General features: G+C 46.1%; 1 protein-coding gene across 1 annotated transcript in view; it reads right to left on the reverse strand.

Moving 5' to 3' along the window:
- PRPF31 (pre-mRNA processing factor 31) overlaps positions 1-13475 on the reverse strand; it is a 571659-nt gene that overhangs the window by 279049 nt on the left and 279135 nt on the right. The window contains exon 10 of the mRNA XM_069637987.1: positions 4787-4914. Coding sequence (XP_069494088.1) covers positions 4787-4914 — 128 coding nt within the window. The remainder of the gene's footprint in view (positions 1-4786; positions 4915-13475) is intronic.

Raw genomic sequence — 13475 nt, forward strand, 5'->3', positions numbered from 1 at the left:
AAGGGTGCTGGAATACCCACTGGATTCGGCGTGGGAAGGAGTAATGGCACGTGAGTAATAAAGTTGCCCAATGTCTTTAAACGCACCTTCTTTTGTCTTTCAGATGCGGGATGCAGCACCGAAGGCCTCCGGAGCGTGCGAAGAGTAGGTAAGCCTTTGTCTTTCAGATGCCGGAATGCAGCGCGAGGCGTTGGTGACAGCCGATGGACCAGGTAAGAGATGCGCTGCCACTGAAGACCGTAGTGCTAACCTGTTCTTTCTTTGTCTTTACAGGTGCTGCTGAAGACTGGATTCCAGGATGGTAAGCCTTTGTTCCCTTAGGCCCAGGATCAGAAGCAGAAGACACGATGAGCGTTCTGCTGCAGAGAATGCAGAATAACACAAAGCAAGATTCATCCATCGGGTGTGGTTTAAATAGCCTTCTGTAGTGCTTAGGTGTCTCCTTCCACAGCCACGCCTAGGTAAGAAAAGAGTTCCTGCTTTCCAGAAGAGTTCCAGTGTTCTGAACCTAGGGAGTGGCTCCTGCCCCACCCAACAGGAAAAGTAGTCCCAAACAGAAGAGGATCAGGGGTTCAACTGGCAGGTAAGTAAGCAGCATGGTCTGCTGCAGGTAAGTCCACCCAAGCATTATGAGCCCGGCGCTTCCAGCGCTGGGACTGGGCATCTTTATGAGCCTGGTGCCACTGGTGCCAGGACAGGGTCCAAAAGGTCCCAATTGGGACTGGCTGGCACTCGGAACCGGGGTTATGGGTCTGCTTCCAAGGGAGTCGGCAAGTCCTGATCTTTTGGAAGCAGAGATCATGACAACTTGTCTGCCTGACTGTTATTCAGGCGTTGTGCTCTACTCTGCCAATGATCTCCGTCTTAATGATCTCTCCGTAAGACAGCGATCCTCATTGGGGTGTATGCTCCCAGACCCCCCCCCTCAAACCCCACCAACCCTCATTAGGCCCCCTCCCCTCACCCTCTCGTGAGGCAAAAGACCTTGGGGTCTCTGACTCCGCTCTCTCCTTCTCTTCACACATTGTGTGGACCTTGCCAAGAAGTCCAACTTTCAGCTCCACCTACTCAGAGGTTCTCCCTTTCCCCCAGAAGCTCAACGTCTGCTCAGCTCTGTTCTCTCCAGGCTGGACTACTGCAACAGCCTCTTCAATCTGCCTCGTTCCTCCCTTTGCCCCCTACAACTAATCCAGAATAGGGCTGTGAGACGTATCCTTGTCCTCAAGCCCAGGGCTGCATCACTCTAGCCGTAAAATCTCTTCACTGGCTCCCGGTGACCACAAGGATCAAATTCAAGACAATTTGCATCATCCACCAGGCCGTGATCAGATGTTTCGCCAAGCAGAAAATGGGAGGTAGATACCTTTCCTCGGCAGGTTCCTCCCTCTGGAACAGTCTTCCTGCCCCCCCTCAGACTTGAGCCGGACCTTTTAAGTTCCAGAAACCTCTGAAGACTTTCCTTTCTCCTCTTCCTTCTCCCGCCCCCTCCTGTGCGAATGTCTGCTGCTGTGACTGGTGCCTGGTCCCTTCTGGGTCATACAGGAGCTAGACCACCCCGGACCAGTCTATCCGGGCATCCCTTGCCCTTGGGCACCTTCCCTGGACTATCCCGAACCCAGTCCTCCCCGTCCATCGCACTCATCTTCCCCTGGCACTTGCCCTTGTTGGCTCCCCCATTCAGCACTTGCTCACCCACTTTGATCCTCCCACCCCTGCACTTCACACTGTCCCAACCCTGACCCCTAGTCCTCCCTCCCCTGTACTTATGATCTTGGTCTATGCACTTGCACGGTAGGATTGTTACAAGGCCAAAATATTGGTCACTTTCTTTTCCTATGTACCACTCCACCCCTCACCATTTTTTGTCTTGTGGTGCCTGGAAACGTGTATAGGCACCATACAAATGACCAATAAAAATATAAAAGGCCATGGTATGCCACAAAACCATGGAGCACTTGTTCTGTCCATACGGGACGAGGAATGCCCGGCAGCTCGAGGGTCGGCTCGAGTCAGACTTTCCACCCAACCCTCGACCCTGTGTGGCAGCCCCAAATTCGAAGAGACCAGTCCAGTCAACTACAGCCGCACAATGCCAAAAGTTAAGACCACAGCCGTTGCCAACCAGAGCCTCCAAACCTCAAAATCAAGTGGGTACAGTGCCCGGTCCAATCCTCCACTGCTCAAAGCTTGCTGGCTCCGAAAAGCTCCCAAAATTCCATGGTACCACCAGATTCCATGCTTCAAGATTTAATTCAAATCGGTCGAGGAAAGGAAATCGGAGTGCTAATAACAGGACCAAGGGCAAAGCACAAATAATCAGCTGCTGCGGAGAGGCGTGGAAACTGAAACAGGGATACCGCAGGAACAGCCTGCTGCTCTGCAGTCAGACGCTGGTATGGTTATGTAGGTTGCCGCCCCAATTAGCACAGTGCCTCCTCCTCCTCCTCCTCCTCGTCCTCCTCCCCCCGCCAGCTGTTCCACTTCCTTCAAATTACTCACTTCCTTCAAAATGGTATTAGTTCAGAGTACGACTAATGCGCTACCCTATGAATGCTAAGAAAATAAATCCCTCCATGGTAACAGGCAGTCTTAAGTGATAGTCATTTAAAAAGAAACGCACTGAAATTTTAAAACAGACAACTAAGGCATTTTAGAAAATATGATCCCAGCTCCCAATTGGCCACAAGTGGCATACAGCTTTAGTACTACTTCCTTTTTATAGTATGAAATCTTCCAAAAAGCTAAGGTTCTCAAACCACAAGATTCTACAGTTAGGTGTACTAGTGCCCTCCAACATTCACATCCACTCCCTGAGCAGTTAAGGAAAAGATGGATGAGTGACCCCCCAAGAGCATTACTGTGCTGATGGATTCAAGGACTAGTGCTGTTGAATCATTTAGCAAACAAAGAATAAAGGACCTAGCTCTTAACACACCTCTGCTCGTGCTTAAAGACCAAGTCCAAGATTCTCTGTGCACAACTAGTTAAGGCAGCCATCATTGTTTCTATCAATTACTATTGATCGAATATACTGTGGCACAGTTCCATTGACTTGTTTTACTATTCAGGAAGATTTACTAAGAGTTTGTACCATACCAGTGGATATGATTCAAAAGACAAAAAGGTAAGTCAAGTTCAGGTAACTAAGCACATTCAATCACAGAAACTAGGATAGGCCTGGGAAGGGATCATTGACTAGGCCGCCACCAACCAAAGACAGTAAAGAGTAATTTAGGGCCAGGACTTTATTCCCATGTAACACTATGGGAAACGAGGAGTGGGTAAAGAACAGGTTCTCCAGAGACCACTGCTGCTGTTCTGGAATCCTCTTGGGACACACAGTATTATGTGCTTGGTCCGCTCGAGGAAGGCCCAGGGGTTGCGGTGCAGAGATCACTTTTGGATGCAGGATTTAGTTTGTCTGTTGCAGTGCTTAGGAATCAGTTTAAGACACCTTCCAGTTGAACACCCGAACAAAGAAAAAGACGACATCTGTGGAGCAGGCGACTTGGACACTCTAGGATGTGAAGAAGAGTGGCAGCAAAGTCACAACATTCAGGTTGTGATGGATGATTGTCGTCAATGGATGAACAAAGGAGCAGGTCCTGCATGACTTCTGTAGACACAAGAAGGCTGAAAAGCAGGAGCCGGAGCCTTGTTTTACAAGTCAAAGATTGTCCAGGTTAAAAGGATGCACTCGGAACGGTGACTGCTACAGTGAGGTAGCCCAGAAGAAAGCTGTGTCCACCGATTTGGTCCAGGGACACTTACGAATGTTCGAAAGCAAATATCCTCAAGCAATGCTCGAGACAGGTTGGTCCAGGGGTCCATGCACATACGAGGCTCTTCTTGAGATAAGGAAAGGACAGAGCTTCACACCAGGACCTCAATGTAGTTGGTGCTTGTTAGGTATAGGGGTTGGCCTTGGGTGTCAGCAGGCTGCTCTTTGTAGAGGACTTGGTTCCAACGATTATCACAGGAATGACTGCAGGAGTCCTTTTATCAATGATCTGGACTGGAAGCTTGTCAAGTCTACCAATGGTAAGGAACTGAACCATTCAAACTGGCAGTGGCCATCTAATCATGGATAGCCACTTGCCACAACATCTGCCTAGAAACAGACATTCAGGCGCCATGATGTACTTGGGCCAGACGGTCCCAGCCCTCACATTCGGGTTCACAGACACAACTCTTTGCCGGGGAAAGCAGCAGCTTTCCCCAGTAAAGGTTTTCCCATATGTGGCAAGAACATACACTGTAATTCCGGACCAGACAGGGCAGGAAGAAAGTCAGAAGATTATGGCCAAAGGACAGGCAAAAACCTTGTGGCGCAGCCATCCGAGGGTGCTGCCAATCTTTAGCAGCCCTTTGCGGTAAATACAAAGTGCACCACAAGTATAAAACAGTACAAACATATCTGCTGCCACCAGCTCATAATAGGCACACTGTAAATGAAGCAAAAGACACCACAGAAAATGTTACCAGGATACAAAGTATCCTGACCGCACCTCACTTTTCGGTGATGTGTTCCATTGTAAAACTACAATATATTCACTCAGAGAGACAGTTTGTCAGTACTGAGAGTCTTATGAACTCATCAGTTGCCCCATGAAGAATAAAATAGACAAGGCAGGTAAATCAGAAGGTTTTACTTGCCTTCAAAAAGTCAGGTTAGGACTCAAAACAAATAAAAGAGAAAGGGTGTCACATCGAAGTCTATGGGAGGAAACAGCAAAAAGAAAATCTATCCTAACGCCAGTGTTGGCCTGCCATAATAGAATCTCACCTGCGCCCGCCTCTTTTCTTCCTTTGGCCATCAAGAGGTGCCGGCAGAGGTTTCACCTGCTTCACGGGTGGGGGTTCTTGCCACTTGTCAAACTTTCTTTCAATCTCTTCTTTAAGATCATAGCCAACCTAGTGGGGCGATGGAAAGAGGGGGCTGAAGCCAGAATGATGAAGCAATGACAGAACAAAAACTTAGTCGGTGATATGGCTCATATCCAGCTTGCTGTACATTCAACAGTGATTTAAGCATGTGAAATTGGAAGCACACAGAGTTAATGAAACAATGTTCAGACAAGTATTCAGTGATGCAACTCACTCATCAGAAAGCATCTGCTTGGATGCCTATATGTTACTTGAAATGAAGGCTGGTAAAAGTAGTGTGCCATTTTTAAATGTAGTGCTTGCAGGTTATTAGTAATTTAAGGACCACAGTTATGACACTCTACATACTCTTATTGACCACAGAAGGACAAAAGACAAAGTCAGCAGAGACGGGATAAGAGTCCACGGCATGCAGGCTCTGCACCAATCGTGGCAGTTCCAGTAACCATTGAGCTGCCTTACCAGTTACCACCAGGTCATTTTAGTGCCAGATAAAATTTCAGTTTCCAGGACCAGTGTTCTTGTACATACTTTGTCAAAGGACTCCAATGTAGTAAGTCTAGGCTCCTGTACTTTCAGAAACTGCAAAAATGATGTCCTTGTAAATACTATTTCACCATCATGTGAATCTACCATCATATGAGCGGAAGAATGTGTAGAGTGGAGGACTGCATAGAACAGACTAATGGGTAGCGCCGGCAAATATATAGAACAGACGAGTGCATATGAGCGAATGAGTACATATGAAAAAGGGGGTACATAGAGGGGACGAGTGCGCAGTGGGGACGAGCGCGCAGTGGGGACGACCGCATAGTACATGTGAGGGCATAAAGCGTAGGAGTGCCTGGAGCATAGGAGCGTCCAGAGCGAATGGACGTGCTATATAGAGCAGACGAGTTGCGTAGAGCGGATGAGTACGTAGAGCCGCTGAATACGTAGAGCATGGTGCAGAAAGGAGTGCGTGCGTGCGTGGGGCTGACAGGAGTGCATGCGTGGGGCTGACAGGAGTGCGTGCGTGGGGCTGACAGGAGTGCGTGCGTGGGGCTGACAGGAGTGCGTGCGTGGGGCTGACAGGAGCGCGCAGGGTGGACTGGAATGCATGAGTGCGTGGAGCGGACCGGAATGTGGGGGAACAGACTGTGGTGCATGGAGTGGATAGGAGTGCATGGAACCAACTGGAGTGCATAGAATTGCGTGACGTGCATAGTATGGTTTGGAATGCAGAGAACGTTCGAAAGACCACATAATATCACACCACCACGCTTACTCTCTCCTTTACACCACCACTCAACTAGAACACATAGATACTATGACACCATTCAGTATAACTGTTCTCATACCAACATCCGTTGCATACTCCACATCATTCTAAGTAAACACTGCTGGTCACAAACCCCCCCAGCCAGGCGTTCTCAGGCCTAACGCAGCCACATCCGGTCTGGATAATTCCTGCCAGAACGAACACATACTCCTGATCTCTCAACCACCACACCTACCGCTAAGAAGCAGCTATTACACGAATACCGCACCAGCTGCACACATACCCAGTGCTCACACGCACCTTTGACTCTACTCCCTCTACTGAGCTGAACTTCGGTTCCCAAGGGCGTTCAGCCTACCAGCGCCTTCAGACCATACCAATGGTATATAAGGTGCTATATAAATGCAAAATAACATAACATTCATAACTTTACTGTATTCTCCACTTGTTAAGCAGCTTCAGCAACAACGTATTTTGTTTTAATCATAATAAAACTACACAAAAAAGGTATACATACATACATTACTCACCGTAATCTTATTTATGATGGTTGTATCTGCTTAGATTCACATGCTATACATAGGCAGACATCTAGTGGTGTTTGTTGAGTATTACATGATTTGTTTTCAAAACTCGAAAAGGGACGTCGACTGGGCGGGTTAGTAATACTATCCCTAGTGCAACGTCTACAGTACCCATGGTCCTACACGTGTCGAGGAAACTCAGACTGTTTTGTTTCTGACATGAGGGTGCATGAAGTGTTAGCGTGAGTACAAGGCAGGTAAGAAAGGTAAAGAGAAACATCTATGTACATTCGAACTCCAGGAGGGGAGGAATGGCGGGTGCATGTGAATCCAAGCAGATACAAGCATCAGAAATACAATTATGGGGAGTAATGTATATGTTCTGAGGCTCGTGGATCAACTTGGATCACATGCTATGCGTAGATTAGCGAGCAGTACCTGGAGAAGGAGGTGGGTTGTGAGAAGGTACAGCGGCAAATTGATGTTTCAACAGCACTTGTCCCACCTGTGAATCTGCTTTACAGTGCGTATCTAAGTAGTAATGCTGCATAAAGGTATGGATGGAAAGCCAAGTAGCTGCCTTGCAAATTGGGTCTAAAGCAACATTTGCAATGAATGCCAAAGAAGCTCCTGTACTTTGTGTAGAGTGAGCTCTTGGTGTTCTAGGTAAAGGTTTTTTTGATAGGGACTGGCAAAGTTTTTGACTATCCATCTGGAGAATGCGTTTAGAAAAGAAAAAGTTTCTGTTTTCCTTAGCAGTTTAGTTTTGTTTAGAGGAAAGATTTTGGAAAAAAGTATTAAGTTCAATTGAATGGTTAACATGGCAATGTGTGTGAAAACCTAAGGTGTGTTCTGAGAACTACTTTGTCTTTATGGATAATGTAAGGGTCTTCTACTGAGAGCGTTTGTAGTTCACTTACTCTTGTTGAAGTGATAGCTACCAAAAAGGCAGTCTTGTAAGTTAGATGTTTTAAGGCAGGCCTTGTGCATCTGCTCAAAAGGTGGACCCATGAGTTTTGTGAGAACAGTTTTGAGGTCTCAAGCTGGTGGAGATTTGAAATGGGAGGGTATAGTCTTTACTCCCTTAATGAATCATTTGATTACGGGTACTTTCCACCAGAACACTGTTTTGAGACGCAGTGTAAGCAGACAAAGCGGCTAAGGGTACTTTGATGGAATTAAATACTAAACCCGAGCCTAGTAGTAAGAGCATATAGCGAAGTATGAGTTGGTGAACTGTCAATTAGATTTAATTTTTTTAATTGCTTGTTTCAATTGTTATACAATTTTTACAAGTCACTTTCATCAAATCTAATTTTAAATATAAAAAAGGAGAAAAAAAAAAAATGTAAACTCTCGCACTTAATTCCCCAAAAATGACCTGAAGAGAAGTTTATACAGAGTCTGCTCCATAAACAAAGTTAGCAGGAAAAGAGGGAAAGAAAGGAAAAGAAGAAAACCTTTCCCTCAATCCTACATCCTCCTATTAATTTATATAAATCGAATAAGTTACTTATGTGTCTCTTTCACTTTGTTTCTGGAGCTCGATGTTTTGAAAAAAACTGCGCCACTGCAATCAAAGTTTTTGTTCCATATATTAGGAGAGTCTACCAGTCTTCCTTATAAATTCGCAAGTCTAGGAAGTGGTGACCCAAATAAGTAGTGCTGACTTTGTTCAGTCCTGTGCAGAATAGCAACAAGTGTCTCAATGTTTCCACTTGGTCTGTATTTTCAACATTTGTTTGAGGTCGACATTCCTCTTACAGCCCCGATTTCATTGGTCAAAAGTAAGTTCAAACGTATCCTCAAGAAGGTATTTCGTAAAGTTTTGTTTGGAAATGTCTCCATATATGCCAGAAGTTGACATAGCCTCTTCGTGTTCATTGGAAGACTGGACGTCAGCTTGTTTCTGGATGCTTTTTCAATAGTCTGCATCCAGTCCCATTCTTCCAGCTTTTTATTTACCTTAGTTGGGTTTTGTTTAAGGTCTTCTTCCGTATAGTTTAACACTTCCAGTTTAGCCTTGGTTTTTCTGTGCCCAATCTGTCAATGTTTTGTTAATTTTTCTTTCAATTTCAGTATTAAATATGTCAAAAAAATGTTTACAGTTTAGTAATATTGTTTTTCTGTTCAGCATCAAGCTGTTTCTATCTACCGTTGCTTGTAATGAAAGTAGACAACTCTCAACGTATTAATGCCATTGGGGTGGATGTCGGGAGCCCTAACACTCGATGCCAAATGCAGCCTTCCCAAATGCAGCCTTCCAATCTTATCCAAGTCTTTTTCAGTGTCTTTGGCATTGCATCTGTCCCATACGTCAATGTAGGGACTGCCTTTACCTTGTAGAAATGTATAGATCGTATCATGGAGAATTGGCCAAATTTGTTGTCAATCGATTTTGCTTGTGCGGACAGTTTCTTTGCCTTCTCAAAAAGGCTCACTTGCATCTGGAGTTCGACTGGACTGTTGCTCAGTATCACCCCAAGGTATTTGAATTCTCTTACGTGATCGATTTTTGATCCCTGCAGGTACCACTGCAATTTCTCCATTTTTTTTTTTAACTGATCTTTCAAACGTGATGACTTGTTTTCTTTTTGTTGATCTCCAAGTTGATTCTTGCAATGTATTCCGCCAAGTTGTCTAGCTGGTGCTGGAGGCCAATCGCTGTTTGATCTAATAAGATAGTCATCTGTATATAGGAGGCGTGTGACTTTAACGCCTCCTATTGCCGGGGGGAAAGATCTGATGCCATCTTCGGAATGCTGGAAATCTTAGATATGAGTTGAAGAGAGCTGGGGCAAGAGGACATTCTTGCTTTACCCCTCTTGCTGTTTGGATTTCTCTAGATAGCAGGCCGGCTCGGTTCAACCGTACTCTCAGATGCGTTTCTATGGAGTGTTTGTATCGGTTGGATTTATGTTGTGTGTTCTGCACAGGATGACAAATCTTTTCCACTGGTTAAAGTAACTGTGTGTAGTGTTGGGTGTTTGAGCTTTGAGGATATCCATGCACCTTTGTGGAAGATTTAAGTACTCAAATTCTAGAACTTCAGGAGCCAGGCTACCAAGTTCATAGTTTAAAAGCATGGATGGAATGTTGTCCCCTTGTGTTGGGACAGCATGTTGAAGGGGCACAGAAGCTCGATTGGTGTGCACATTGCTAATTTGAAAAGGTGTGGAAACCATGGCTGTCGTGCCCACATAGGAGCAATTTGTATTAGCAGGACTTGTTCCTCGTGCATCCTGTGCACTATCTTGTTCAGGAGTGGAGTCGGAAAAGCCTAGGCACATTTCCCTGACCAACGCATCCAGAGGGCGTTCTCCTTAGATCCTGGTTTGGGAAACCTGGATGCAAAGTTTGGGCATTGTGCATTTTGCTTTGTTGCAAACCAGTCTAGAAGTGGATGCCCACGTTGGGTAAACATATGGTGTAAACTATCTTTGTGAATTTGCCATTTGTGTTCTGCGGGTAGCTGTGGCATTCTGCTCAGTGTGTCTGCTAGAGCATTGTGTTCCCCTGGAACATGTGACACTAGGAACATGTTTTGTTTAAGGGACCACTTCCAAATATTTGGGGATAACTTGGACAAGTGCCCTTCCATGTTTGTTTAGGTAAAACGTGGTTGTGGTACTGTCTGTGAGGACTTGCACCGTTTGATCTAGTAGGCGTTGAAAAGCTTGTAGTGCTTTGAGGAATGCCAGAAGTTCTAGTAGGTTTATGTGTTTTTTTTGCTGTTAGTGTCCACACGCCATGTGCAGCTTGATGAAGGTAATTAGGTCCCCATCATGAGAGTGAGGCACCTGTTGCAAGAGCGGCTTGTACTGGTGGGATGCAAAAAAAGATTCCCTTTCAACATGTCTTGTCTACAAGCGTAGAGCTTGTAAGAAGGTTAGCAAAACAACCACTAGATCGTCCCACTGAATGCTTGCATGAGACCATTGTTTCGCTGGCCACTCTTGCATAGGGCACATGTGCATCTGCGCGTGTGGAACAAGGTGAATGCATGAAGCCATCATCCCTAGCAGGCGCATTGCCTTGCGCGCGGTTAACTGATGACCGGATATGTATTGAGGTACTTGAAATAACATGTTTTGTACTCTCTCATTTGAGGGGGAAGACTAGTTCCTCTTCAGTCTTTACAATTGCCCCTAGGAATTCTTTTACTTGAGTGGGGGGCGAGAATTTTTTTCTCGTTGATGGAGAATCCTAATTTGAACACCAGTTTGATTGCTTGGGTGTTGAGTTTGCATAACGGAGGTTACTCTACTGTAATTAGCCAGCCGTCCAGATAAGAGTACACTGGGATTGTCTGCGTAGTTGCGCTGCCATTAATGCTAATACTTTTGCGAACACCCTTGGAGCTGAAGAAATGCCCAAGGGTAATAACGAATTGGTAATATTTGCCCGCTATTTTGAAGCGCAGGTATTTTCTGTGCGCTAGAACATTGAAATATCTAAGTATGAATCTTTCATATCCAGTTGCCATGAAATGCCCCGGTTTTAAGAAAGGGATTACTTCCTGTAGCATTGTCATGCAAATCCTTTGAGGTTTGTTCTACATGTCTGCTGGGCGCTAGTCTAGTACAGGGCACATAGTTAAGTCTTTCTTTGGCACAAGGATGTATGTTGAACGGATACCCACTATCTGGTTTGCTGGAACCATTTCTTTCATGTGTTTTTCCTGTAGGGACTTTACTTCTTGTAGCAGAATTCGTTTTTCTAATGGCATCATCATGCAATGTTTTGGCGCATGATTTTGTGGTCTTTCAAGCAGTTCGATGCAGTATCCCCCTGCCACGGTGGAAAACACCCACTTGTTGGATGTGATCTACGTGGGATAACTGACAAATGCGACATCCAATTGGAGTTGCAGAATCTGGGACTCATTGCTTGGAGGCAGGGGAGCATCTTGTGGTGGAGGCGCTACACCCCTAATTCTAGACCTTTTATATCCTCTTTGAAAGTTAGCAGAGTATCCGGATAACAGACCCATTGTGTTACCCCAGAAGGAGGACTGGCTTCAGTTATACCCCATGGATCATGGGAAACTTGGTCCATGAAAAAAGCAATGGGTGTTAAACGCCCCTCGCTGGACAAAAGGATTGTTTTTTATTTGGCCCCAGGATGTTAGAGTCTCATGCTCCTTTGCACTTTAGTGAGTCTTCTACTACTTTGCCAAATGATATGTTTGGTTCTATTGGCATATTAAGAAGTGTGGCTTGCGTTTGAAGTTTGAAACCAGACTGTCTTAACCAGGCGTGCTGTTTAATTAGGGTGCCCTCCACTATATTGTGTCCAGCACCACCAGCTGCATCTAGATAGTTTAGAATGCAGTTTGCAACCAGTTTCCCTTCGTAGATGGTTTCAGAGCGCTGAGCTTTTAAGGGCTCAGGGACAGCATCTATTTGTTGTTGGAGGGAATCCCACACATGAGTTATAACTGGCAAGTAAGGTGGTGTTATTTGCAATTTGTGTCTGATATGCAGCGGAGGACGCAACTTTCCTGCCTAGAGTGTAGATTTGTTTTTACTCTCCTTGTCTGGAGGCGTCCCTCCAGAAGCTAAGGGTGTGCCTGCCCTTTTTCTGGTTGTTTTAAAGGGGATCTGTTGGTGCCTGTTTGAAAAGTTTTTCGTTGCTGGGGTTGACTGCTCTCGAAAGGTTAGGTGTATTAGAGATGGCTAGATGAGTCTTTGCACTGGCTGTAAAATAGGGATAACTGTTAATGATGCTGCAAGGTGACTATGCCCAGGGTGGAATACGGTTGCCGAACTTGGATTACTTGGCGGGACAGCTGCAACCTGCGATTGACTGGCTGGCAGACGAGCCTACGCAGGATACCGAGTTCTTGGGACAATACTCTGAAGGAGATCCTGTGGGTAGCGGAGCCAGACATCAAGACGCAACCGTTGCTCTTCCAGGTTGGGATGGCTGTGTTGAGCAGGGCCTGGAAGATGGTGGGGATTGAGAACCCCTACTCCCCAAATATTCCCTTAGTGTGTTTTGCAGGGAAAGGGAGAGACCCAGTGTTGCATATATAGCAGAAGTGGGTAGAGTGTGGCATGTCCGCGATAGGGGATCTGCTGGCAGAAAGAAGATTGGTAGACTATGAAACACTCATGGAACGCACTGGTTTTCATAGGAGACAGTATTTGATGCACCAAACCCTGGTCAAAAACGCCCAAAAGACAATGGGCCAATTTCAGGGAAGGTATTGAGGGGGATCGGGCGCTAGACACACTGTATGATGGGGACCACAGGCTGTACGAGTTGATGCTGTCCACGCAGGATGCGCTATGACCAAGTGCGAGCGAGATGGGAGGTTGATGCGGGACGAACGTTCACTGATGCTGAATGGGTGCGAGCGTCGAGGAATTCTAGATTTAAGCTAATCCAACTGTATGTCCTGCATAGAGCCTACTTGACTCCACACAGAATCATGAAATTTAGGGGGCAGGCATTTTGAGATGCCCCACGTGTGAGCATGAAGCAGCAAACCTTTTCTACATGTTCTGGGGCTGCCTGGTTGTTAAGGTTTTCACAAGCTGTGGTGGCCATGGCGGCAAGTGGTGGGATTGTGATGCGTTCCTGCTGGGTCTGTACCCTGGGAGAGTTGAAAAAGCGAGACACATTGCTCACATGGCGGACCTTATGTGCATGTTGTTATGGCTTGGAAGGCAGCGGAGGGTCCGCGAGCTGAAGCCTGGCGGACTGGCCTGGTGAAATCGGCGCTGGCCGTAACTTCAGCTTGGCGCCGCAGTGGGGGTCCTGGGATGGGTGTGACGATGTGAATGCCTGGGAGTTTA

This window comes from Ambystoma mexicanum, chromosome 1q (genome assembly GCF_040938575.1).
Source record: "Ambystoma mexicanum isolate Mex_15411 chromosome 1q, UKY_AmexF1_1, whole genome shotgun sequence".
Classification (NCBI taxonomy): Eukaryota; Metazoa; Chordata; class Amphibia; order Caudata; family Ambystomatidae; genus Ambystoma; species Ambystoma mexicanum.